This window comes from Scyliorhinus torazame, chromosome 5 (genome assembly GCF_047496885.1).
Source record: "Scyliorhinus torazame isolate Kashiwa2021f chromosome 5, sScyTor2.1, whole genome shotgun sequence".
NCBI classification, from domain to species: domain Eukaryota; kingdom Metazoa; phylum Chordata; class Chondrichthyes; order Carcharhiniformes; family Scyliorhinidae; genus Scyliorhinus; species Scyliorhinus torazame.
Window position 1 is genome coordinate 82871827 of NC_092711.1, and position 27855 is coordinate 82899681.

Sequence of the window (27855 nt, forward strand, 5' to 3'; positions counted from 1 at the left end):
ACGTGTGACACACAAATCATCACATTTTACAAAAACACCAGTGACAGAGGAGATTGCAGCAACTACAGGGACATCTCACTCCTGAACAATGCTGAGAAGACCTTCACTAAGGTCATGTTTAAAAGATTCATCTACTTTCAGACTGAGTGTATCCAGAAGCACAGTGCGGTTTCTGTGCTGACTATCTATGAAATCTATGATGTACAATGAACATGATCTTCTCCACACACCAGCTACAAGAGAAGTGGACAATTGGCATCTAAAATGCTGCCAGTTCCTGTGCTGTGAAAAGTGAAATGCTGAGTTACTGAGTGAAAGTAAACCTTTCAGTGTGAATCACAACTTACTGGTCCAATTGGAAAAGGCACCAAAATGTTTGATTCCCTCAAGATAAACTTCAGCCTTGAAGTTATAAGTTATATTTCGGAGCTCACAAGCTGTGGGAAGCTCCACTCTCTGTAACTCTTTTTGGTCTAAGAAGGTTGAAGCATTTGTTTACCCACGAAAGCTAACCTTTTTAATTTGAATTTTCCTGAGATATAATACAGCGATTGGGAAAGTCACCTGAAGAAAGAAGAAAAAACACCTTGGCAAAACTGAGAAAAAATATCAAAATAATTGGAAAAACAAAGATCAAAATGGTGTCTTGTTCATCTTTAATCTGGAAATAAAGTTATGTGAGGTTGACACAATTGTGTCCATTTGTGAATGTTAGCTTCACCCTTTTACAATCAAGCATCGCGGTGAACATTTAAACTAAAGATTTTGTTTTTTAAATATTTGACTTCATCCCAGCACACTGGGCTAAATCGCTGGCTTTTAAAGCAGACCAAGGCAGGCCAGCAGCACGGTTCAATTCCCGTACCAGCCTCCCGAACAGGCGCCAGAATGTGGCGACTAGGGGCTTTTCACAGTAACTTCATTTGAAGCCTACTTGTGACAATAAGCAATTTTCATTTCATTTGTTATCGCTCAAGACAAAGCGCCTGAAAATGGGAGATATGAGAGTTACCCCCAAACCAATCTGTTTCTCTGTCTCTGATCTAAAAATACTGAATGATGGGTGTGTTTAATTGGACAGTAACATTTCCGCACTCTCCTGAAACAGATAGAATGGGAAGCCCCATTTTCTTTTTTCTTAATAAATTTAGAGTACCCAATTATTTTTTTCCAATTAGTCTCATCAGTCTGCAGACTCCTGTTAAATACAGAGCAGTACAGGAGCACACTGACAGTGTAACACAGTCTCATCAGTCTGCAGACTCCTGTTAAATACAGAGCAGTGCAGGAGCACACTGACAGTGTAACACAGTCGCATCAGTCTGCAGACTCCTGTTAAATACAGAGCAGTACCGGAGCACACTGACAGTGTAACAGAGTCTCATCAGTCTGCAGACTCCTGTTAAATACAGAGCAGTACAGGAGCACACTGACAGTGTAACAGAGTCTCAGCAGCCTGCAGACTCCTGTTGAATACAGAGCAGTACAGGAGCACACTGACAGAGTAACACAGTCTCATCAGTCTGCAGACTCCTGTTAAATACAGAGCAGTACAGGAGCACACTGACAGTGTAACAGTGTCTCATCAGGCTGCAGACTCCTGTTAAATACATAGCAGTACAGGAGCACACTGACAGTGTAACAGTCTCATCAGTCTGCAGACTCCTGTTAAATACAGAGCAGTACAGGAGCACACTGACAGTGTAACACAGTCTCATCAGTCTGCAGACTCCTGTTAAATTCAGAGCAGTACAGGAGCACATTGACAGTGTAACACAGTCTCATCAGTCTGCAGACTCCTGTTAAATACAGAGCAGTACAGGAGCACACTGACAGTGTAACACAGTCTCGTCAGTCTGCAGGCTCCTGTTAAATACAGAGCAGTACAGGAACACACTGACAGTGTAACAGTCTCATCAGTCTGCAGACTCCTGTTAAATACAGAGCAGTACAGGAGCACACTGACAGTGTAACACAGTCTCATCAGTCTGCAGACTCCTGTTAAATACAGAGCAGTACAGGAGCACACTGACAGTGTAACACAGTCTCATCAGTCAGCAGACTCCTGTTAAATACAGAGCAGTACAGGAGCACACTAACAGTGTAACACAGTCTCATCAGTCTGCAGACTCCTGTTAAATACAGAGCAGTACAGGAGCACACTGACAGTGTAACACAGTCTCGTCAGTCTGCAGACACCTGTTAAATACAGAGCAGTACAGGAGCACACTGACAGTGTAACACAGTCTCATCAGTCTGCAGTCTCCTGTTAAATACAGAGCAGTACAGGAGCACACTGACAGTGTAACACAGTCTCATCAGTCTGCAGACTCCTGTTGAATACAGAGCAGTACAGGACCACGCTGACAGTGTAACACAGTCTCATCAGTCTGTAGACTCCTGTTAAATACAGAGCAGTACAGGAGCACACTGACAGTGTAACACAGTCTCATCAGTCTGTAGACTCCTGTTAAATACAGAGCAGTACAGGAGCACACTGACAGTGTAACAGAGTCTCATCAGTCTGCAGACTCCTGTTAAATACAGAGCAGTACAGGAGCACACTGACAGTGTAACAGAGTCTCATCAGGCTGCAGACTCCTGTTAAATACAGAGCAGTACAGGAGCACACTGACAGTGTAACACAGTCTGCAGACTCCTGTTAAATACAGAGCAGTACAGGAGCACACTGACAGTGTAACACAGTCTCATCAGGCTGCAGGCTCCTGTTAAATACAGAGCAGTACAGGAGCACACTGACAGTGTAACACAGTCTCATCAGTCTGCAGGCTCCTGTTAAATACAGAGCAGTACAGGAACACACTGACAGTGTAACACAGTCTCATCAGTCTGCAGGCTCCTGTTAAATACAGAGCAGTACAGGAGCACACTGACAGTGTAACACAGTCTCATCAGTCTGCAGGCTCCTGTTAAATACAGAGCAGTACAGGAGCACACTGACAGTGTAACAGAGGGTGAAGTTCAAAGGCCGAGAGTAACTAACCAACTCAGTTTCGAATTTATTGATCCCAGGAGTGTTTCCAATATCTTCCCAGGACCCCAGTGGTAGGATAATAATAATAATCACTTATTGTAACAAGTAGGTTTCAATGAAGTTAATGTGAAAAGCCCCTGGTCGCCCCTGGTGCGGGAAGGCCGGTATGGGAATTGAACACGTGCTGCTGGCATTGTTCTTATTTACAAGCCAGCTGTTTAGCCCACTGTGCTGAACCCAGCCCCCTAAACCAGGAGACACACTCTGGAAGATATGAGGAGCTGGGAATTGTCCATGAGAGTAACTGAAGCTATGAGAACTGAAATAATATAGAGATAGAAAAGAGAATAGAACCCAAAAATGAAGCAGTCAGCGACAGGACATTGATTAATCTCCTCTTACATTGGAGAACATGGAACATAACATTGTGTATTTGCACAAAGACTGACTTAGCTGACATTCATCTCGAATTTTAATCACCCTGATGACGGGGCTGAAGTTTACCAACAGCAGAAACAAACAGTGAAAGTGATGAACAGCACAATCCCGCCCCTGCAATCACATATAAACTCACTGCTCTCACAATAGATGCTGTGACTGAGTGAACCCTTTTCACACACAGAGCAGGTGACCAGCCTCTCCCCAACGTGAGTGCGTTGTTGTGTCTGCACCTCACATGCACTTCTCACATTCATAACAAGAGGTCATTTATCAATGTGAAAACGTTCATGTGCAGCGAGGGTGCTTAACCGAGCCAATCCCTTCCCACACACAGAGCAGGTGAATGGCCTCACCCCAGTGTGAACCCGCTGGTGCCTCAGCAGGGTGGATGACTGAATGAATCTCCTCTCACACACAGAGCAGGCGAATGGCCTTTTTCCAGTGTGAGTCTACTGGTGCCTCAGCAGGGTGGATGACTGAGTGAATCCTTTCCCACACATGGAGCAGGTGAACGGCCTCTCTCCAGTGTGAGTGTGTTGGTGTTGCATCAGGTTCTTCCTGCTTTTAAAGCTCTTCCCACAGTCAGAACACTCTAAAGGTCTCTTATTGGAGTGAGCACGCTGGTGTGACTGCAGGTGTTGTGACTGAATGAAATCTTTTCCACAAAAGGAGCAGGTGAACGGCCTCTCCCCTGTGTGACTGTGTCGATGAGTTTCGAGATGGGATGGGTAATTGAATCCCTTCCCACAGTCCCCACATTTCCACGGTTTCTCCATGGTGCAGGTGTCCTTTTGCCTCTCCAGGTTCGATGATCAGTTGAAGCCTTGTCCACACACAGACCACGTGTCTGGTTTCTCCTCACTGTGAATGGTGTGATTTTTGTTCAGGCTGTGTAACTGGTTAAAGCTCTTTCCACAGTCACTTCACTGGATCACTCTCACCTGTGTGTGTGTGTGTGTATGTGTCTCGGTGCTTTTCCAGTCACACTGATATTTGAAATCTTTTCCCAGACAGAAGACAAACATTTCTCCTTCCACATCCAAAGGCCAATGAGATTCAGGTCCTGATAATCGAATGACTTTGTTGAATCTTGATGTGATGCTTCGGAATTTCCCGTTTGTAAATCATCCCCTTCGAATATCCTGTAAATGGTGATTGTCAAAGACGTAAATCCCCATCCCACACACTGTCCCTTCTCCCGGGGCTGAAATCCAAACCTATTTCTTTCCTCCACTCCGTTTTCTCCCTCCCTCTCCTCTGCCTGGGTTCAGTTTCCAGCTCCTGTCTGCAGACTGACAATAAAACCAATGGGTCTTATGGTGGTGGTGGGGGGAGGGGGGGGGGGGGGGGGGGTTGGGGTCTCCTCTTATCCACCCGAGTCCAGAGCAAGAGCCCGCACTGCGTGTGTTCCAGCTCACAATGCCCGCGTTGCGATTGACGGCATCTCTGGACCTATAAGAAGCAGCAGTGGGGCTGGAGGACCGAGCAGGAGCAGCTGGTCCTCCAACCAATCAGAGTGAATGAGGGGCGGGGCTGAGCCCGGATCTCTCTCATTGGCGGAAATTGCACCATTTTGAAAACTGATTTGTCTCAAACTCCAGGAGAAAAGTGGACCTTTCTGTCTGTGCTGGGAGACATCACTCACTCCCTCCAGCCTGCTCCACCATCGAATAAGAACCTGGCTGATCTGACTGTAACACCCACTACACATGCAGTGAGCGGGACTGCCCTGGAGCTCAATTATACTCAAATTCTGATCATGTTCAGGTTCTGATGAACAGAGTGACTCTGTTAGAACTTGATGTGATCTTTGATTTGAGTTTCCTGTGTAAATCCAGCCTCCCAACGCCCTGTAAAAGGAGTTTGCAGAATCCATCCCTGTCAGTCCAGGAGAGAAATTCACAACATTCTCTCCTCCTGCTGACAGGGAGCACCGCGCATGCGCCCTTAACCCGGGCCTCTCACTCCAGACGCGGTTCCTCCGCGTCCGCCGCACAGATACAAACCCGGCACCGGCAGCTTCTTATTCCGGTGTCAGAGCCGCATCGGGGACTCAAGGCCCCTCCCCGTCCACCGCTCAGCTCCGTCTCTCCCTCCATTCCGCCATTTCCCTCACCGCCTGTGGATCTGACAAACAAGCTTCTGTCCCTGGACACCGCCCGCACTGCGCATGCTCAACGTCACAATGCCCGGGGAGTAATTGACGTCAGGGCCTGACCAATAGGAAGTAGGGGCGGGGCCGGAGGACCGAGCAGCAGCGGCTGGTCCTCCCACCAATCGGAGTGAAAGAAGGGGGCTGGGGGCTCAGCACTGACTGAAGCATGCGCCGTACGAGCCCCAAGAGCTGGAAAAGACGGTCCAGTTGAGGTCATGATGTGGAGATGCCGGCGTTGGACTGGGGTGGGCACAGTAAGAAGCCTTACACCAGGTTAAAGTCCAACATGTTTGTATTGAGGTCACAAAGAGTGAGAAGTGAATCCGGGCGGGGCGGGGATTGTGACCAAAGCGGGAGGTTGGGAGCCAGGGATGAGATGGTGGTGGAGTGGGAATGTGCCTGGGCGGGTATTACTGAGTCCCAGAGGGTAATGGTCTGAGGAGCTATTGGAATATTTCAGGTTACCAAACAACTACATTCAATTCATAAAACAGTGAAAACTAGTATCAGTAATGGTGACCATGCAGCTATCACTGGTTGTGCCGAAACTGATCTGGTTCACTAATGGCCTTTAAGAAATCTGCCAACCCTACCTGGTCTGGCCTACATGTGACTCCAGAGCCACAGCATTAAATCTGCCCTCTGAAATAGACCAGCAAGCCATTCAGTTCTAGAGCAATTCGGGATCGGCAACAAATAAGGGGGCAGCACGGCAGCATTGTGGATAGCACAATTACTGCACAGCTCCAGGGTCCCAGTTTTGATTCCGGCTTGGGTCACTGTCTGTGTGGAGTCTGCACATCCTCCCCGTGTCTGCGTGGGTTTCCTCCGGGTGCTCCGGTTTCCTCCCACAGTCCAAAGATGTGCAGGTTAGGTGGATTGGCCATGATAAAATTGTCTTTAGTGTCAAAAATTGCCCTTAGTGTTGGGTGGGTTTACTGGGTTATGGGGATAGGGTGGAGATGTGGACCTTGGGTAGGGTCTCTTTCCAAGAGCTGGTGCAGACTCGATGGGCCGAATGGCCTCCATCTGCACTGTAAATTCTATGAAAGATAGTGGATTCACCAGGGATTGCCACAGGAATTGTCATTTATGGGAGATAATTCCAAATGTGTCCCAGATTTTGTGTCAACAAGTGTTTCCTCATTTCACACTGAGTTCTGTGACCTGGCTACAATTTTTAGGCAATGTCCCAAGTCCTTACTCCCCAGTCAGCAGAAATCACTCCTCTCTGTCATTGATTAAATCATGCTGTAATTTACTAAACACCAGGTCGTGGAGATGCTGGCGTTGCACTGGGGTGGGCACAGTGAGAAGTCTTACAACACCAGGTTAAAGTCCAACAGATTTGTTTCGAATCACGAGCATTCAGAGCATAGCTCCTTCCTCAGCTGTGCTCCAAAAGCTAGTGATTCTAAATAAACCTGTTGGACTTTAATCTGGTGTTGTAAGACTGCTTACTGTGCCCACCCCAGTGCAACGCCTACATCTCCACATTTCATAGAATTTACAGTGCAGAAGGAGGCCATTCGGCCCATCGAGTCTGCACCGGCTCTTGGAAAGAGCACCCTTCCCAAGGTACACACCTCCACCCTATCCCCATAATCCAGTAACCCCACCCAACATCATGGCCTGAAGATGAGACAAACAAGCGTCTGTCCCTGGGCATGAGCCGCACTGCGCATGCTCCACATCACAATGCCCGGCGAGTGATTGACAGTAGCTTTGCACCAATAGGAAGAGGAGGCGGGACTGCAGGACCGAACGACAGCAGCTGGTCCTCCACCCAATTGGAGTGAATGAGGGGCGTTGCTGCTCAGATCTCCCTCATTGGCTGAGACTGCATCATTTTGAGTTCTTCCCATTCGCCACGTGCGCACGGGTTCCACAACCTCATTTCCTGTCTGAGAGGGGTTGACCAACGGGAAGATTGGGAGGACGGGATGGATTCTGGTCCTTCAGCCAATCAGACTGTGGGCTGTGTGTGAATGAAACTGGAGCTTCACACAGAGTGAAACTTGTTCCTGTGTCAAACCGCTTCAATGGACAAAAACGTCTTATTTCGACTTCAATGGACTTTTTTAGAATCCATTGATCCTTCTACAGAACTGTTACAAGGAACAACAAACATTAACTCTGTTTCTCTCATCACAGATGTGGCACAATGGTTAGCACTGCTGCCTCACAGGGCCAGTGACCAGGGTTCAATTCCGGCCTTGGATGACTGTGTGGAGTTTGCACATTCTTCCCGTGTCTGTGTGGTTCCCTCTGGGTGCTCCAGTTTTCTCCCACGAGAATGTGTAGGCTTGATGGATTGGCTATGCTAAATTGCTCCTCAGTGTCCAAAGGTGAAGTGGGTTATGGGGAGAGGGTGGGGAAGTGCACCTGGGTGGGACGCTCTTTTGTAGGGTTGGTGCAAACGCGATGGACCGTATGGCCTCCTTCTGCACTTTAGGGATTCGATGATACTACCAGACCTGTTGAGTTAATCTCGCATTTTCTGTTTTACTATATATTACACACCTTTTTAATCCACTGATTATATTTATTGAACCACGATACCATCAACTACCAGGAGCAGTGTGTTGATGTTTCAGCAATTTCAGCCTTGAGTGACTGGGTAAAGTTTGCACATTTTCCCCGTGTCTCTTCCCTCCGGGTGCTCCAGTTTTCTCCCACCGTCCAAAGAGTTAAGGTCGATTGGCTCCTTAGTGTCCAAATAAAGGTTAGGTGAGTTACTGGGATGGGCTTAAGTAGGGTACTCTTTCTGAGGGCCGGTGCAGGCTAAATGGGCCAAATGGCCTCTTTCTGCACTGTAAATTCTATGATTCTGTTGGATTTTCTCTCCCACAGTCTTGACCCGGTGGGTCTGTTTGGTGGTATTTCCCTGGTACTGTCCATGTGTTTGGATGTTTGGGTATTTTAGGGAGCAGGTAGAACTTCCTTGGTTCTACCTGTTTTCTTTGGTTAATATGTCTGGAGTCTTTGAGTTCTTCCAGTCCGTCTCCAATTCTCCTTCCTGTCTCGGGTATATGGGTCTAGGTAGCTTGGTGTTGTGATTTGTGTTGTTTAGTTGTCTGTCTGTCTCCAGCAGGTATTGTTGTCTCTCAATAATGACTGTGCTGCTACCCTTGTCTTCTGGTCTTATGGACATATCCGTGTTGGATCCAAGCTCCCGGATTGTCTGTCTTTCTCTCCGGGTAAGATTCTGTTTGTCTCTTGTGTTTCACTGTGACAGGGCAGAGACCTGATTGAAGGGATTCAAACATGGGAATTCTGGGAAAGATGGGCAAGGATTTGGGAGGGACAACATGTTCAAAGAGTTTGTGAGAAGAGGGAGGTTGAAGATGGGGCAGTAATTTGTAAGGATGACAGGGTCAAGGGTTTGTTTTATTGAGGGGGTGATGATGGCAGATTTGAAGGACAGAGGGACAGTACCTGAAGAGAGAGAAATGTTGACAATATCCGTGGACACAGGGTAGTTGGCTGATCAGTAGCTCAGTGGGAATAGGGTTGATGGAGCAGGAGCTGGGTCTCATGGACAAGATGAGCTCTGAGGGGGCATGAGGGGAGCTGGGAGAGAAACGAGAGAAAGATGAGGGTTCAGGGCTCGGGAAAGGATGACATTTAGAGACAGTTTGGTACGGTGGGCTCGTGGAAGGGAGGGAAGCAGCAGAGGCGGCTGATCGGATTTACTCAATCTCAGTCACAAAGAAGCTCCTCACACTTCTTGTTGGAGGTGAGGATGGAAGAGACGGGAGAGCGAGATTACTTCAAAAGGAACTAACTTGTGTCAGAGTAATTAAAAAGTTTCAGCACACTGCATATTTCACACAAATCTAATTTATTAGACTTTTAGCCAGAATATTAGCCCCTGTAAATGGGCTGGAGTTTGTTATCAGCAGAAAGAGACCCAAATGAACATGGTTCAGTCCTGTCTGTGAGGAACAGCAAAATCCAATCACTGTCGTTGGTGTTTCAGCAGGAGGGATGAAGTGGTGAATCCCTTCCTACACTTGGAACAGGTGAACGGTCTCTCCCCAGTGTGAACTCGCTGGTGCTTCTGCAGGGCGGATGACTGAGTGAATCCCTTCCCACACCAGGAGCAGGCGAATGGCCTCTCCCCAGTGTGAATTCGCTGATGTGCAGTGAGGTGAGACGATTGTCTGAACCCAGTCCCACAATGAGAGCACCTAAACGGTCTCTTGTCAGTGTGAACACGTTGATGGCGCACCAGATCCCCAGAACGTTTATAACAATTCCCGCAGTCTGGACAATGAAATGGTCTCTCATCAGTATGAATTCGCTGGTGATTCAGAAGTTCGGCTGACTGAGTGAATCCCTTCCCACACTCTGAGCAGGTGAATGGTCTCTCCCCAGTGTGAGTTCGCTGATGTACAGTGAGATGAGATGATCGTCTGAACCCAGTCCCGCAGTGAGAGCACCTAAACTGTCTCTCGTCAGTGTGAACACGTTGATGTTGTAACAGTTCCCCAAAACGTTTACAGCACTTCTCGCAGTCTGGACATTGAAACGGTCTCTCCCCAGTGTGAATTCGCTGATGCTTCTGCAGGTCGGATGACTGAGTGAATCTCTTCCCACACTTGGTGCAGACGAATGGCCTCTCCACTGTGTGAGTTCGCTGATGTACAGTGAGGTTAGACGATCGTCTGAACCCAGTCCCACACTGAGAGCACCTGAATGGTCTCTCGTCAGTGTGAACACGTTGATGGCACATCAGATCCCCAGATCTTTTATAGCACCTCCCGCAGTCTGGACATTGAAACGGTTTCTCATCAGTGTGAACTAGCTGGTGACTCAGCAAGTGGGCTGAAATAGTAAATCCTTTCCCACATGTGGAGCAGGTGAATGGTCTCTCCCTGGAGTGAAGTCGCTGGTGTGTGGACAGAGCGGATGGCTGAGTGAATCCCTTCCCACACGTGGAGCAGATGAATGGTCTCTCCCCAGTGTGACTGCGTCGATGAGTTTCCAGCTTGGATGGATAAGTGAATCCATTCCCACAGTCCGCACATTTCCACGGTTTCTCCTCAGTGTGACTGCATTTGTGTCTTGTGAGGCCTGTTGATCGACTGAATCCTCGTCCACACACACAACACGTATACGGCTTCTCCCCACTGTGAACGATGCTTTTTCCTTCCATGTTCAAAATCTCATGATATTCAGCAATGATAAATTGAGGACTCTGTCAGACCCTGATGTGATGCTTGGTTTGTGTTTCCGGATCTTGAAGTCTCACCTTCGAACACCCTGTGAAACTTATTGAAAACAGAAAATAGGGAGTGAGAGAGAACCCACAAAAACACAAAGGCAGGTTGTGAAATTGAGCTGAATGAATCTGGTCATTTGTGGGGCCGGCACTGGGAAAAGACACCATGAAAACTGCTGGATTGTTGTAAAAACCCAACTGGCCTCTTTGGGAGGAGAGAGGAAGAGGTGAAGAGGGATTTTGTATATCTACAAGACATATTAAGAGAGTAGTTGGCAAAGCAAATTCGACCTTGAGCTTCATAACTGACACAGAAACTATGCTTCCGGTGGCACAGTGATTAGCACTGCTGCCTCACAACGCCAAGGACTCGGGTTCAATTCTGGCCTTGATGATTGTCTGTGTGGAGTTTGCACTTTCTCCCCGTGTCTGCGTGGGTTTCCACCCCGTGCTCAGGATTCCTCCAACAGACCAAAAAATAATAATAATCACTTATTGTCACAAGTAGGCTTCAGTTAAGTTACTGTGAAAAGCCCCTAGTCGCCACATTCCGGCGCCTGTTCGGGGAGGCCGGTACGGGACTTGAACCCGCGCTGCTGGTCTTGTTCTGCATTACAAGCCATCTGTCTTAACCCACTGTGCTGTACCAGCCCCAAAGCCCCTAGTCGCCACATTCCGGCGCCTGTTTGGGGAGGCTGATAGGGGAGCAAGTTAGATGGATTGGCCTTGATAAATTGCCCCTTAGTATCCAGGGATGTGCAGGTTCGGTGGGGCTATGGGGTTACAGGGACAGGGTAGGGGTGTGGGCCTAGGCAGGGTGCCCTTTCAGTGACGGTAGCCTTGTGGATAGCACAATTGCTTCACAGCTCCAGGGTCCCAGGTTCGATTCCGGCTTGGGTCACTGTCTGTGCGGAGTCTGCACATCCTCCCCGTGTGTGCGTGGGTTTCCTCCGGGTGCTCCGGTTTCCTCCCACAGTCCAAAGACGTGCAGGTTAGGTGGATTGGCCATGATAAATTGCCCTTAGTGTCCAAAATTGCCCTTAGTGTTGGGTGGGGTTACTGGGGATAGGGTGGAGGTGTTGACCTTGGGTAGGGTGCTCTTTCCAAGAGCCGGCGCAGACTCGATGGGCCGAATGGCCTCCTTCTGCACTGTAAATTCTATGATGAATCAGTACACACTTGATGGGCCGAATGGCCTCCTTCTGCACTGCAGGAATTCTATGGTTCTAATTCTATTCTATGAATCTTTATAAAGCTCTGGTCACCACTCTTCAGGAAGGAAATGAAGATTCTTGGAGAAGGCGCAGAGGAGATTTACCAGAATGGTTCCAGCAAAGGAGGTTGAGGGGAGATTTGATTCAGGGACACAAGATTATGCCAGCTTTCCATCGGGTGGACAAAGAAACTCTGTTTCCATTCACTGATCGTACAAGCAGCCGGGACACAGATTCAAAGTTTTGGGTAAAACCTGGATTGAACGATATAAGATGCTGAGGGGTCTTGACAGGGTGGATGTGGAGAGGATGTTTCCTCTTGTGGGAGAATCTGGAACAAGGGGGTCACTGTTGGAAAGTGAGGGGTCACCCATTTCAGATGGGGATAAGGATTTTTTTTTTGCTCAAGGGTTGTAAAAGAGGGGGTGGCACAGTGGTTAGCGCTGCTGCATCACAGCACCAGGGACCCAGGTTCACGCCTGACCCTGGATGACTGTGTGGAGTTTGCACATTCTTCCCTTGTCTGTGTGGGTTTCTTCCGAGTGCTCCGGTTTCCTCACACAGTTCAAAGATTTGCAGGTTAGGTGCTAAATTGCCTCTTCATCTCCAAAGATGTGCACGTTGGGTGGGATGTGAGGATGGGGCAGGGTGGGATGGGGGGGGGGGTTTCGGGGGTTGGTGCTGACTTGGGCTCCTTCTGCACTGTGGGGATTCTATGACTTAGATCTTGCGTCCTTAAAACGCAGTGGAAGTCGAGTCCTTGAATATTTTTAAGGCAGAGATGGATAGATTCTCGATAAGCAAGGGGGTGAAAGGTTATCGGGGTCGGCAGGAATATGGAGTTGAGGTTAAAATTATTGTATAATGGAGCAGGCTCGAGGAGCCGACTCCTAGTTTGTGTGTAAGGAGCAGGCTCGAGGGGCCGACTCCTAGTTTGTGTGTAAGGAGCAGGCTCGAGGGGCCGACTCCTAGTTTGTGCGTAAGGAGCAGGCTCGAGGGGCCGACTCCTAGTTTGTGTGAGAGGAGCAGGCTCGAGGGGCCGACTCCTAGTTTGTATGTAAGGAGCAGGCTCGAGGGGCCGACTCCTAGTTTGTGTGTAAGGAGCAGGCTCGAGCAGCCGACTCCTAGTTTGTGTGTAAGGAGCAGGCTCGAGGGGCTGACTTTAGTTTGTGTGTAAGGAGCAGGCTCGAGGGGGCGACTCCTAGTTTGTGTGTAAGGAGCAGGCTCGAGGGGCCGACTCCTAGTTTGTGTGTAAGGAGCAGGCTCGAGGGGGCGACTCCTAGTTTGTGTGTAAGGAGCAGGCTCGAGGGGCCGACTCCTAGTTTGTGTGTAAGGAGCAGGCTCGAGGGGGCGACTCCTAGTTTGTGTGTAAGGAGCAGGCTCGAGGGGCCGACTCCTAGTTTGTGTGTAAGGAGCAGGCTCGAGGGGCCGACTCCTAGTTTGTGTGTAAGGAGCAGGCTCGAGGGGCCGACTCCTAGTTTGTGTGTAAGGAGCAGACTCGAGGGGCCGACTCCTAGTTTGTGTGAGAGGAGCAGGCTCGAGGGGCTGACTTTAGTTTGTGTGTAAGGAGCAGGCTCGAGGGGCCGACTCCTAGTTTGTGTGAGAGGAGCAGGCTCGAGGGGCCAACTCCTAGTTGGTGTGTAAGGAGCAGGCTCGAGGGGCTGACTTTAGTTTGAGTGTAAGGAGCAGGCTCGAGGGGCCGACTCCTAGTTTGTGTGTAAGGAGCAGGCTCGAGGGGCTGACTTTAGTTTGTGTGTAAGGAGCAGGCTCGAGGGGCCGACTCCTAGTTTGTGTGTAAGGAGCAGGCTCGAGGGGCGGACTCCTAGTTTGTGTGTAAGGAGCAGGCTCGAGGGGCCGACTGCTAGTTTGTGTGTAAGGAGCAGGCTCGAGGGGCCGACTCCTAGTTTGTGTGTAAGGAGCAGACTCGAGGGGCCGACTCCTAGTTTGTGTGAGAGGAGCAGGCTCGAGGGGCCAACTCCTAGTTGGTGTGTAAGGAGCAGGCTCGAGGGGCTGACTTTAGTTTGAGTGTAAGGAGCAGGCTCGAGGGGCCGACTCCTAGTTTGTGTGTAAGGAGCAGGCTCGAGGGCTGACTTTAGTTTGTGTGTAAGGAGCAGGCTCGAGGGGCCGACTCCCAGTTTGTGTGTAAGGAGCAGGCTCGAGGGGCCGACTCCTAGTTTGTGTGTAAGGAGCAGGCTCGAGGGGCCGACTCCTAGTTTGTGTGAGAGGAGCAGGCTCGAGGGGCCGACTCCTAGTTTGAGTGGAAGGAGCAGGCTCGAGGGGCCGACTCCTAGTTTGTGTGTAAGGAGCAGGCTCCAGGGGCTGACTTTAGTTTGTGTGTAAGGAGCAGGCTCGAGGGGCTGACTTTAGTTTGTGTGTAAGGAGCAGGCTCGAGGGGCCGACTCCTAGTTTGTGTGTAAGGAGCAGGCTCGAGGGGCCGAGTGACCTGCTCCTAGTTTGTGTGGAAGCATGCAGGTACAGCATGCGGTAAAGAAGGCAAGTGGTTTTTTGGCCTTCATAGCAAGAGTATTCGAGTTGAGGAGCAGGGATGTCTTGCTGCAATTATACAGGGCCTTGGTGAGGCCACACCTGGAATATTGTGTGCAGTATCAGTCCCCTTATCTGAGGAAAGATGATCTCGCTAAAGAGAAAGAGCAGCAAAGTTTTGCCAGACTGATTCCTGGGATGGTGGGACTGACGTATGAGAGATTGAATCAGTCAGGATTGTATTCGCTGGAGTTCAGAAGAATGAGGAGGAATCTCATAGAAACCTATAGAATGTGGGCTGCACGATGGTGCAGTGGTTAGCACTGTTGCATCACGTCACCAAGGACCTAGGTTCGATCCCGGCCCCGGGTCACTGTCCGTGTAGAGTTTGCGCATTCTCCCTGTGTCTGTGTGGGTCCCACCCCCACAACACAAAGATGTGCAGGGTAGGTAGACTGGCCATGCTAAAATTACCCCTTAATTGGGGAAAAAAAGAATTGGGCACTCTAAATCTATATTTTAAAAAAACCTATAACATTCTAACAGGGCGAGACAGATTAGATTCGGGAAGGATGTTCCCGATGGTGGGTGTGTCCAGAACCCGGGGTCACAGTCTGAGGATACGGGATAGCACGGGCAGCACAAGTGGCTAGCACTGTGGCTTCACAGCGCCAGGGTCCGAGGTTCGATTCCCTGCTGAGTTACTGTCTGTGCGGAGTCTGCACGTTCTCCCCGTGTCTGCGTGGGTTTCCTCCGGATGCTCCGCCTTCCTCCCACAGTCCAAAGATGTGCAGGTTAGGTGCATTGGCCATGATAAATTGCCTTAGTGACCAAAAAGGTTAGGAGGGGTTATTGGGTTATGGGGATAGGGTGGAAGTGAGGACTTAAGTGGATCGGTGCAGACTCGATGGGCCGAATGGCCTCCTTCTGCACTGTATGTTCTATGTTCTATGACAGACCATTTAGGACCGAGGTGAGGAGAAATGTCTTCACCCAGAGAGTGGTGAGCCTGTGGAATTCATCACCACAGGAAGAATTGAGACCAAAACCTTTCATGTTTTCAAGAAGCAGTTAGATACAGCACTGAGGGTGAAGGGGATCAAAGGATATGGGGGGAAAAGCAGGATTAGACTATTGAGCCCAATCTGCTCTGATCGTAATGAATGGTGGAGCAGGCTCGAAGGGCCAAATGGCCTCCTGCTGCTATTTTCTATGTTGCTCCGTATCTATGCATGTAAATGGTCCAGGAGGTATGAGGAAGAATGTTTTTACACAGCCAGTGGCAATTACCTGAACCTTGCTGCCTATGACGGAGTTTAGAAATAGACACCAATGAATGATTTTTTAAAAAATTGGATAGAAACCTGAGAGAAATAAAGCTGTTAGGATACAGGGATACAGCAGGAGAATGAGACTGACTGGATTGCTCCAGATAATAACAGTAATCTTTATTAGTCTCACAAGTATGAATGTTTGAGGTGAGGGACGCCGTCAGTGTCCCTGCTGATTTCACCTGTGGGAAGCGCACCCATCTCCAGCTCCTCAGAAACCGCGTTAAGGAGCTGGAGCTGGAGCTGGATGAACTTCGGATCATTCGGGAGGCAGAGGTGGTCATAGAAAGTAGCTTCAGGAATGTAGTTACTCCGAAGAATCAGGACGGTGACGGTGAGAGGGGCTGGGAGGAAGCAGTCAGTGCAGGGATCCTCTGTGGTCGCTCCCCTCAGTAACAAGTATACCGTTTTGGATACTGTTGAGGGGGACGACCTACCAGGGGTAAGCCACGGTGAACGGATGTCCAGCACTGAGTCCGTCCCTGTAGCTCAGAAGGGAAGGAGGGAGAGCAGGAGAGCAATAGTTATTGGGGACTCGATAGTTAGAGGGAGAGATAGACGGTTCTGTGGCAGCGAAAGAGACTCACGGATGGTATGTTGCCTCCCGGGTGCCAGGGTCCGTGACGTCTTGGACCGTGTTTTCAGAATCCTTAAAGGGGAGGGGGAGCAGTCACAAGTCGTGGTACACATCAGTACCAATGAGATAGGTAAGAGAAGGGACGGGGATTTAAACCAGGAACTAAGGGAGCTAGGGAGGAAGCTGAGAGCCAGGACAAACCATGTTGTCATCTCTGGTTTGTTGCCGGTGCCACGTGCTCGTGAGGTGAGGAACAGGGAGAGAGTGCAGATAAACACGTGGCTGCAGGGATGGTGTAGGAGGGAGGGTTTCAGGTACGTGTATAATTGAAGCACATTCTGGGGAAGGTGGGACCTGTACAGACAGGACGGTTTGCACCTGAACCGGAGGGGCACCAATATTCTGGGAGGGAGATTTGCTACCGCTCTTCGGGGGGGGGGGCGGGGTTAAACTAATTTGTCAGGGGGCTGTGAAAACAAGCTGTAGTCCAGAAGCCAGTGTTGAGAGTAGTGAGGTACTGAGGAGGGTATCAAGGTCGCAGGAGTGTACCGGCAGACAGAAAGATGGGTTGAAGTGTGTCTACTTCAATGCAAGGAGCATCCGGAATAAGGTAGGTGAAATTGGAGCGTAGATTGGTACTTGGGACTACGATGTTGTGGCCATTTCGGAGACATGGTTAGAACACGGACAGGAATGGTTGTTGGAAGTTCCGGGGTAGAGATGTTTCAGTAAGAGTAGGGAAGGTGGTAAAAGAGGTGGAGGAGTAGCATTGTTAATCAAGGATAGTTTAACGGCTGCAGAAAGGCAGTTTGAAGGGGATCTGCTTACTGAGGTAATATGGGTTGAAGTTAGAAATAGGAAAGGAGCGGTCACATTGTTGGGAGTTTTCTATAGGCCCCCAAATAGTAATAGAGATGTGGAGGAAGAAATTGCAAAACAGATTATGGATAGGTGTGGAGGTATCAGGGTAGTTGTCATGGGTGACTTTAACTTTCAAAATATTGATTGGAACCTCTATAAGTCGAACAGTTCGGATGGGGCAGTTTTTGTACAATGTGGATAGGCCGACAAGAGGGGGGGCCACATTGGATTTGATACTGGGTAATGAACAGGGCCAAGTGTTAGATTTGTTTGTGGGAGAGCACTTTGGAGATTGTGACCACAATTCGGTGTCTTTCATTATTGCAATGGAGAGGGATAGGGCCAGATGGTAGGGCAAGGTTTATAATTGGGGGAGGGGTAATTATGATGCGATTGGGCAAGAATTAGGGAGCATAAGATGGGAACAGAAACTGTCAGGGAAAGGCACAAATGAAAAGTGGAGCTTGTTCAAGGAACAAATACTGCGTGTCCTTGATAGGCATATCCCTGTCAGGCAGGGTGAAAATGGCCGTGTGAGGGAACCATGGTTCACAAAAGAGGTTGAATGTCTTGTCAAGAGGAAAAAGGAAGAGTGTGTAAGGATGAGAAAACAAGATTTAGTAGGGTCGCTTGAGAGTTATAAGGTAGCAAGGAATGAGCTGAAAAAAGGGCTTAGGAGAGCTAGGAGAAGTCCTTGGCGGGTCGGATCAAGGAAAACCCCAAGGCATTTTACTCTTATGTGAGAAATAAAAGAATGACCAGGGTGACGGTAGGGCCTCTCAAGGACAGTAGTGGGAACTTGTGCATGGACTCAAGAGATAGGAGGGGCGTTGAATGAATACTTTTCTTCAGTGCTCACAAAGGAGAGGGACCATGTTTTTGGGGATGAGAGTGTGATACAGGCGGGTAGGCTGGAGGAGGTAGATGTGCTGAGGAAGAATGTATTTGCAATTTTGAAAAACCTGAGGGTCGACAAGTCCCCTGGTCCAGATGGGATATATCCAAGGATTCTTTGTGAGGCAAGGGATGAGATTGCAGAGCCTTTGGCTTTGATCTTTAGGTCCTCACTGTCCACGGGGATAGTGCCAGAGAGTGGCGAATGTTGTTCCTCTGTTCAAGAAAGGGAATAGGAATGACCCTGGTAATTATAGGCCAGTTAGTCTTACTTCGGTGGTCGGTAAGATAATGGAAAAGGTCCTGAAGGATAGGATTTTTCACCATTTGGAAAGATGCAGCTTAATCCGGGATAGTCAACACGGATTCATGAAGGATAGGTCTTGCCTCACAAATTTGATTGAATTCTTTGAGGAGGTAACAAAGTGTGTAGATGAAGGTAGAGCAGTTGATGTCGTATACATGGATTTTAGTAAGGCGTTGATAAGGTTCCCCATGGTCGGCTCATGAAGAAAGTAAGGAGGTGTCGGATAGAGGGAAATTTGGCCAATTGGATAAGTAACTGGCTATCACATAGAAGACAGAGGGTGGTGGTGGATGGAAAATTTTCAGACTGGAGACCAGTTACCAGCGGTGTACCACAGGGATCAGTGCTGGGTCCTCTGCTATTTGTGATTTTTATCAATGACTTGGAGGAGGGGGCTGAAGGGTGGGTCAGTAAATTTGCTGATGACACCAAGATTGGTGGAGTAGTGGATGAGGTGGAGGGCTGTTGTAGGCTGCAAAGAGACATTGATAGGATGCAGAGCTGGGCCGAAAAATGGCAGATGGAGTTTTACCCTGATAAGTGCGAGGTGATTCATTTTGGTAGAAAAAATTTGAATGCGGATTGCAGGGTCAATGGCAGGGTTCTGAGGAATGTGGAGGAACAGAGAGATCTTGGGGTTCATGTCCACAGATCTCTGAAGGTTGCCACTCAACTGGATAGAGCTGCGAAGAAGGCTTATAGTGTGTTAACGTTTATTAAAGGGGGCTTGAGTTTAAGAGCTGCGGGGTTATGCTGCAACTATACATGATTGTGCGAGACCACCTTTTGAGTATTGTGTGCAGTTCTGGTCACCTCATTATAGGAAGGATGTGGAAGCATTGGAAAGGGTGCAAAGGAGATTTACCAGGATGCTGCCTGGTTTGCAGAATAGGTCTTATGAGGAAAGGTTGAGGGAGCTAGGGCTTTTCTCTTTGGAGTGGAGGAGGATGAGAGGTGACTTAATGGATGTTTATAAGATGATCAGGGGGACAGATAGAGTGGACGTTCAGAGACTATTTCCTCGGGTGGAGGTAGCTTTTACAATGGGTATAACTATAAGATTCAGGGTTGGAGATATAGGAGGGATTTCCGAGGTAGGTTTTTTACTCAGAGTGGTTCGAAGGTGGAATGGACTGCCTGCTGTGATAGTGGAGTCGGACACTTTAGGAACTTTCAAGCGGTTATTGGATAGGCACATGGAGCACACCAGAATGACAGGGAGTGGGATAGCTTGATCTTGGTTTTGGACAATGCTCGTCACAAAAGTGAGGGCTGAAGGGTCTGTTCTGTGTTGTACTGTTCGATGTTCTAAGTAGGCTTACATTAACACTGCAATGAAGTTCCTGTGAAAAGCCCCTTGTCGCCACATTCCGGCACCTTTTGGGTACACAGAGGGAGAATTCAGAATGTCCAATTCACCTAGCAAGCACATCTTCCGGGACTTGTGGGAGGAAACCGGAGCACCCGGAGGAAACCCACGCAGACACGGGGAGAACGTGCAGACTCCACCCATTCAGTGACCCAAGTCGGGAAAGAAACCGGGTTCCCTGGCGCTGTGAAGCAATGGTGCTACCATGTCGATTAGAGAGCTGGCATGGACCGAATGCTTTTCTCTGTCCCACAATTACAGATTTTTTTGTGCAATCTAGTTTTGTAATTTAACCCAGGGGGGTTCAGATAAATCTGTGCTGCACTCCCTCCGAGGCCATTCTATCCTTCCTCAGGTTTGTTGCTCAGAACTGAACACAGTTCTCCAGGTTTGGTCAAACCAGGGTTTGTGAATCTTGGGGCTTTTCCAGTCACACTGAGACCAGAAATCTTCCCTCACAGACAGAACAGACAAACCTTTTACCTTCCACACCCAGATGCTGCTGATATTCAGGTTCTGATAAACCGAGTGACTCTGTCAGATCGCGATGTGACGTTTGGTTTGCGTTTCCCGTCTGTTAAACCTCCAATTCCAGTATCCTGTAAATTTACAGAAACCTCACTGTCAGTTTAGGATAGAAATTCACAACATTCTCTCCTCGCCAACTTTGATTAAATGTATTCCTGGAGGTTTGATCACATGACCTGCCCCCATCCTCCAGCCATTAATCGGTCAACACATCCATCCTTGTGACACACTGCCTTCCTCGGTCAATTGGGAAGCAAAAGGACTAATTACCTCACAGGACAGTGTTTGACTGTCAGCCAATCAACCTTTATCCCATTTTCAATAATTTATATCCGCTTAAGAGAAATGTTCAAAAAAATATTTTTTACTCTCCTAATCATTTTCCAAAGATCCAAAAATATTTTCCACTGTCCTAATGATTTCCTAAGTATGAATCTCACCGAGACTGAAGGTAAAATTTGAATTCATTGCAAGTCTACTGATGACCATGAAACCATTGTCAATTGTTGTAAAGACACATCTGTCCACTCATGTCCTTCAGTGAAGGAAATAATCTATCCTTACCTGGTCTGGCTGACACGATTCCAAACCCCAGCAATGTGGTTGATTCATTAAATGCCCTCCAAGATGGCCGAGCAAGCCACTCGGTTTGAGGGAAATTAGGGATGGGCAATAAATGTTGACCCAGCCAGTGACTTCCACAAATTATCAAAATAAAATTTGGGGGCAGCACAGTGGGCTATCCCTGATGGCTCACGGCGCTGAGGTCCCAGGTTCGATCCCTGCTCTGGGTCACTGTCCGTGTGGAGTTTGCACATTCTCCCCGTGTTTGCATGGGTTTCGCCCCCACAACCCAAAGATGTGCAGGGTAGGTGGATTGGCCAGACAAAATTGCCCCTTAATTGGAAAAAATGAATTGGATACTCTAAATTTATGAAAAAAAAATAAAAAAAATAAAATCCTGGAGACTCCAGTCAGTGAATCCGGGAGAGTTGGCATCCGGCTCGCAGCACATGCGCCCTGTGGCACCTTGTGCACTGTAAAGATGGCGGCCGGTAACCTGGGCCTGTTACCGCTCAGCCCTCAGTCGATAGAGAAACTACCAAAGCCACAATACTCACCAGCTCTAAGGACACACCTTAGCTTCCTTTCCAATCTGAAAGCAGCCTGAGCTGGATTTACATTCCCCTTAATTGATCATTGCTGGGTGATAATCCTGTCCTTCCTCACCTCACACCACTGTGACAGCACCTTCACTACACAGACTGCAGCAACTGACCAAACATCACCTTCCCAGTTATTCCCGAAGGCACCGCCTTCCCAACCTGGCCCCTTGCCTGAGGTGTGGTGATCCTCAGGTCACATCACCGCCGGTCAGCTCTCTCTCCCGGGACCAGGCCCTGGTTCACAGCCGCCATCTTGGGGAAACAGAGCACATGCGCTGGCGTCTTGTTGACGCAACAGGACCCTGAAGGCCCTGGGCGGGCCCTGAAGGTTTCTGTTCCCAGCCGGGTCCTAGTGCCCATTTAAGCTGGGCAACTCGAACCAATCATCATATTGAGATCTGATGGTGTCACTGAATTCATTACGAACTAAAAAGCACAAACTTTCAATGTGTTTGTCTGTTCTGTCTGTGGGCAAAGATTTCAAATATCAGTGTGACTGGAAAAGCACCGACACACACACAGCACACACCCGAGCGAGAAAGTTCCAGTGAACTAACTGTGGAAGGAGATTTAACCAGTTTCACAGCCTGAAAGAACATCACACCATTGACAGCAAGGAAAGACTGTACACGTGTTCTGTGTGTGGACGAGGATTCAACTGATCATTGGATTGGATTGGATTGGATTTGTTTATTGTCACGTGTACAGAGATACAATGAAAAGTATTTTTCTGCGAGCAGCTCAACAGATCATTAAGTACATGAAAAGAAATGGGAATAAAACAAAATACATAATAGGGCATCACAAGGTACACAATGTAACAATGTAAGCAGCGGCATCGGATGAAGCATACAGAGGTGTCGTGTCAATGAGGTCAGTCCATAAGAGGGTTGTTTAGGAGTCTGGTAACAGCGGGAAGAAGAGGACCTCTGGTGGCGGCTATGAAGGAGTAAGTCACACATTTGCTGGTTCCCACTCGAGTCAGCATTTTGGACCTTTTCCCCCAATTTTCTACCGGACTTGAATTGTAAAACTGATGACAGAGGCAATTGTGTACTGAATTCCCACATTGGTGCATGAAGAGAAGGACTAGACGTGCTCGTCAAGGCAGAAACAGAAAGACAGAGAAGGCTTGGGCTGAAGCTGCAGCAGGGGACAGCATGGCGGAGGACCGGACCTCTGGTTTGTCGACCCAGCAGTCTCTGGAGCAGCTGATGCAAGTTATTCAGGAAGGCTTTGCTAAGCGGAAAATGGACTGCTTGGACCCGATAAAAGAGTCAATTGAGAGGCTGGAGCTTAGATTGGACGCCCAAGATTGGGCGATCCAGAAGGTAGAGAAGGCACTGGCTGAACAGGAGGAACATCAAACTGCAGTGGAGTTGGAGGTGGGGATGCTGAGAGACCAGCAGAAGCAGCCCCTGGAGAAGGTGGAGGACCAAGAGAATAGGTCTCGCCGGCAGAAATTGAGAATTGTTGGGCTCCCGGAGGGGTCTGAAGGAGTGGCTGCTGGGGCATACATCGCGGACGCTGGGGCATACATCGCGGACATGTTTGAGAAGCTGCTGGGGGATGGGACATTCCCCCGACCCTTGGATGTTTAGCACACTGGGCTAAATCGCTGGCTTTTACAGCAGACCAAGGCAGGCCAGCAGCACGGTTCAATTCCCATACCAGCCTCCCCGAACAGGCACTGGAATGTGGCGATGAGTGGCTTTTCACAGTAACTTCATTTGAAGCCTACTTGTGACAATAAGCAATTTTCATTTTCAGGTGGACAGGGCTCACAGAGCGCTCGCGAAGAAGTCATGAATGGGAGACCCCCAGAGGGCAATGGTGGTTAGATACCACAGGTGCTTGGATAAGGAGCGCATTCTACAGTGGGCCAAGCCGACACGGAGCTGTAAGTGGGACAACAGTATCCTGCGGATCTATCAGGACCTGAGTGTGGAGGTGGCCAGGAGAAGAGCAGGCTTCAACCAGATCAGCTCGATCCTTTTTAAGAAAAAGGTGAAATTCAAACTGTTGTATCCGGTCCGACTTTGGGTCACGCACGAGGAGCAGCACTTTTATTTTGAGTGGCCCGAGGACGCGCTGGACTTCGCGAAAAGGAAAGGACTGGTGGTGGACTGAGAACTTTTGAACTTTGCTGCAATGTTCATGTTTTTTTTTGGTTTTTCAGTTCTTCTTTTAAAAAAAAGTTTCTTGTTTCTCGTTTTCTGGAAGCTGTTTGCAATGCATTTTGCATTGATTTGGGACCAGCGGTAGAGCTGAGTGAGTTAAGGTTTTCATTTGCACTGTTGGGGATGGAGGTATGCTTGTTTAGATTTTGGTGTTTTCTGTCGGGGATTGTGTGGGGATTGTATGACGTTGGAGTTTGTTTGTATGAGCAAGGGGAGGGTGGGGAGGGAACAATAGGTGGGAGACTATCCAGCGCCAGGGATGGGGGCCACCAAGCGAGCTGGGCGGGCTTGCTCACGAAAGCGCAGTGGTGGGTGTGCATATGTTTGGTTTATTAAAGGGTTTGGGTTACAGAGTGTGGTTACTCGGGGGAGGGAGGGGGTGAATGTTCTGCTGACGAAGGAGGGATTTGGGCTGAGGGACAGAGAGGAGGTTAGGGGTGGAGGCTGTCTGGGGGCGGGCTGGTGGAGGTGTGGAGCATGGGCTGCAGGTGGGCCCAAAAAAGGGGATGGCTGATCGGTGAAAGGGGGGGGGCAATGAGCCCCCCAACTAGGCTGATCACCTGGAATGTTCGAGGGTTATATGGGCCGGTCAAGAGGGCATGTGCGTTCGCGCATATTAGGGGACTGAAGGTGGCTGTGGTAATGTTGCAGGAGATGCACCTTAGAGTAACTGATCAGATTAGATTGAGGAAAGGCTGGGTCAACCAGGCCTTCCACTCGGGACTAGACTCAGAGACTGGAGGGGTCATGATCCTGATCAATAAGCGGTTGGTGTTTGATGCGTGTAGAATAGTCTCAGATGTGGGAGGTCGGTACATTATGGTCTGTGGGAAACTGGAGGGGATGCAGGTGGTATTAGTAAATATGTACGTGCCAAATTGGGATGATGTGAAGTTTATAAAGAGGATGCTGAGGAAGATACCGGACCTGGACTCGCACAGGTTGGTCATGGGAGGAGACTTCAACACAGTTATTGACTCTGGCTTGGACCGGTCAAGCTTGAAAACGGGCAGGGTGCCAGCAATGGCAAAGGAACTAAAAGGGTTCATGGAGAAGATGGGGGGGGTGGGGGGGGGCGGGGGCGGGGAGATCCATGGAGATTTGGGCAGCCGAGGGTGAAGGAGTTCTCCTTCTACTCACACGTGCATAAAGTGTACTCCCGGATTGACTACTTTGTTTTTGAGTAGGTGAGTAGGGCCTTATTGACAGGGGTGGTGGACACAGGGTACTCGGTGATCACAATCTCAGACCATGCTCCGCACTGGGTTGACCTGCAGGTTAGTAAAGACAGTAACCAGCGCCCGCACTGGAGGTTGGATGTGGGACTTTTGGCCGACGAAGGGGTGTGCGAGCGGCTGAGGAAATGTATTCAGAATTACTTGCAGGTCAACGACATGGGGGAAATTTAAGCAGCGATGGTCTAGGAAGCAATGAAGGCAGTGGTCAGAGGGGAGCTGATCTCGTTACGGGCCCAGAGGGTGAAGGTGGACAGAGCAGAGATGGGCCGACTGGTAAAGGAGATACTACAAATTGATAGGAGGTATGCGGAGACCCCAGAGGCAGGGCTTTTAAGGGAATGGCGGAGGCTACATCGGAGTTTGGCTTGTTAACCACAGGGAGGGCGGTGGAGCAGCTGAGAAAGGCGAGGGGGGCGATCTATGGGTATGGAGAGAAGGCTAGTAGAATGCGTGCACAGCAGCTTAGAAAGAGGGAGGCAGCCAGGGAGACAAGGAAAGTAAATGACGGAGATGGGAACCTGTTTGGAGATTCAGCAGGGGTGAATAAGGCATTCAGGGATTTCTACAGTAGACTGTATAGATCGGAACCCCCAGCTGGGACGGAGGGGATGAGGCACTTCTTGGAGGGACTAATTTCCCAAAGGTGGACGGGGAGCTGGTAGAAAGGCTGGGGGTCCCGATTGGGTTGGAAGAGATAGCGGAGGGTCTGAAGGCCATGCAGTCGGGTAAAGCCCTGGGGCCGGACAGGTACCCAGTGGAGGTTTATAAAAGATTCTCTGGGATATTGGGGCCGGTGTTGTTGAGGATGTTTAATGAGGCAAAGGAAAGAGGGGTGCTGCCCCCGACGTTGTCACAGGCCACGATTTCGCTGATCCTTAACCGGGACAAGAACCCGGAGCTGTGTGGATCCTACAGGCCGATCTCCCTGTTGAATGGGATGCCAAATTGCTGGCCAAAATGTTGTCCTCCAGGATTAAGGATTGAGTTCCTGACGTTATTGGGGAGGACCAGACGGAGTTTGTTAAGGGTAGGCAGATGGTGGCCAATGTAAGAAGGTTGTTAAACATGATCATGATTCCCCCGGAAGGTAGGGAGTTGGAGGTAGTGATCGCAATGGATGCAGAAAAGGCCTTTGATCGTGTAAAATGGGATTATCTGTGGGAGGTACTGGGATGGTTCGGATTTGGGCAGGGTTTTATTGACTGGGTCAGGTTGCTGTATAAGGCTCCTGTGGCAAGTGTATGGATGAATAGGACAACATTGGACTATTTTAGTCTGCACAGAGGAACGAGACAGAGATGTCCCCTTTCCCCACTGTTGTTTGCGCTGGCTATAAAGCCACTGGCGATTGCCTCAAGGGACTGGAAGGGGCTGGTCCGGGGGGGGGGGTGGGGGGACGGGGGGGGGGGGCGGGGGGGGGGCGAGCACAAGCACAGAGTCTCGCTCTATGCAGACGATCTGCTTCTGTATGTATTGGACCCAATAGAGGGGATGGAAGAAATTATGAGGATTCTCGGGGAATTTGGCCAGTTTCCAGGGTATAAGCTAAATATGGGGAGAAGTGAGATGTTTGTGGTCCAGACGAGGGGACAGGAGAGGCGATTGGGGGAACTGCAGTTTAGATTAGTAGGGGGAAGCTTTAGGTCCCTAACCATTCAAGTGGCGCAGGAATGGGACCGGCTGCATAAATTAAATTTGGCCCGGCGAGTAGACCAAATGAAGGATGATTTCCGAAGGTGGGACGCACTTCCGTTGTCACTGGCTGGGAGGGTGCAGATGGTGAAGATGACAGTCCTCCCAAGATTCGTGTTCGTGTTTCAATGTTCCCCCGTCTTTATTCCGCGGTCCTTTTTTAATCAGGTCAACAAAGTTCACTGGCTTTGTTTGGGCGGGCAAGAGCCCACGAGTAAGGAAGGTAATGCTTGAGCGGAGCCGGGGAGGGGGCGGGCTAGCGCTGCCAAATTTTAGTAACTATTACTGGGCGGCGAATATAGCCATGATCAGGAAGTGGGTGGTGGGGAGGGATCGGCATGGGAGCGAATGGAGATGGCTTCATGCAAGGGCACCAGTCTGGGGGCATTGGTAACTGCGCCTCTGTCATTCCCGCCGGCACGATACTCCACTAGCCCCGTGGTGGTGACGGCCCTGAGAGTCCTGAGGCAATGGAGGAGACATGTGGGAGCAGAGGGAGCATCGGTCTGGTCCCCAATCTGTAATAATCACCGGTTTGCCCCGGGATGTATGGATGGGGGGTTCCGGATATGGCAGAGAGCAGGGATTGAGAGGATGGGGGATATGTTTATAGAGGGGAGCTTTCTGAGTATGAGGGCACTGGAGCAGAAGTTTGGGTTGGCGACGGGATACGAATTCAGGTACCTGCAGGTGCGGGACTTCGTACGTAAAGAGGTGTCAACCTTCCTGCTCCTACCGCGAAGGGGAATTCAGGACAGGGTAGTTTCCAGAGGATGGGTAGGTGAAGGGAGCGTCTCTGACATTTACAAGGAACTTATGTGGTCAGAGGAGATGCAGACCAATGAGCTGAAGCACAAGTGGGAGAAGGAGCTGGGAGGAGAGATAGAGGATGGTCTATGGGCGGACACGGTGAGTAGAGTCAACGCGTCCACAACATGTGCCAAGCTCAGCCTGATACAATTCAAGTTCGTTCAGCCGGGCTCACATCACAGTGGCCCGGATGAGCAGATTTTTTGGGGTGGGAGACAGGTGTGCAAAAAGTGCGGGAGGACCAGCAAACCATGTCCACATGTTCTGGACATGTCTGAAGCTTAGGGTATTTTGGCAGGGATTTGCAGATGTCATGTCCACGGTGTTTAAAACAAGGGTGGCAATGAGTCCAGAGGTGGCGATTTTCGGAATGTCAGAAGACCCAG

General features: G+C 49.4%; 2 protein-coding genes across 2 annotated transcripts in view; one reads left to right on the forward strand and one right to left on the reverse strand.

The window, feature by feature from the left end:
* LOC140418681 (uncharacterized) overlaps positions 1 to 27855 on the forward strand; it is a 403178-nt gene that overhangs the window by 24688 nt on the left and 350635 nt on the right. The gene's annotated exons all lie outside the window — the stretch shown is intronic.
* LOC140422818 (uncharacterized) lies at positions 9553 to 21809 on the reverse strand. The gene is made up of 3 exons (XM_072507722.1): positions 21721 to 21809; positions 20339 to 20454; positions 9553 to 10867 (listed from the first exon to the last, which is right to left on the reverse strand). The coding sequence occupies exon 3, from the start codon at positions 10750 to 10752 to the stop codon at positions 9553 to 9555; it is 1200 nt and encodes a 399-aa protein (XP_072363823.1). The 5' UTR covers positions 10753 to 10867; positions 20339 to 20454; positions 21721 to 21809.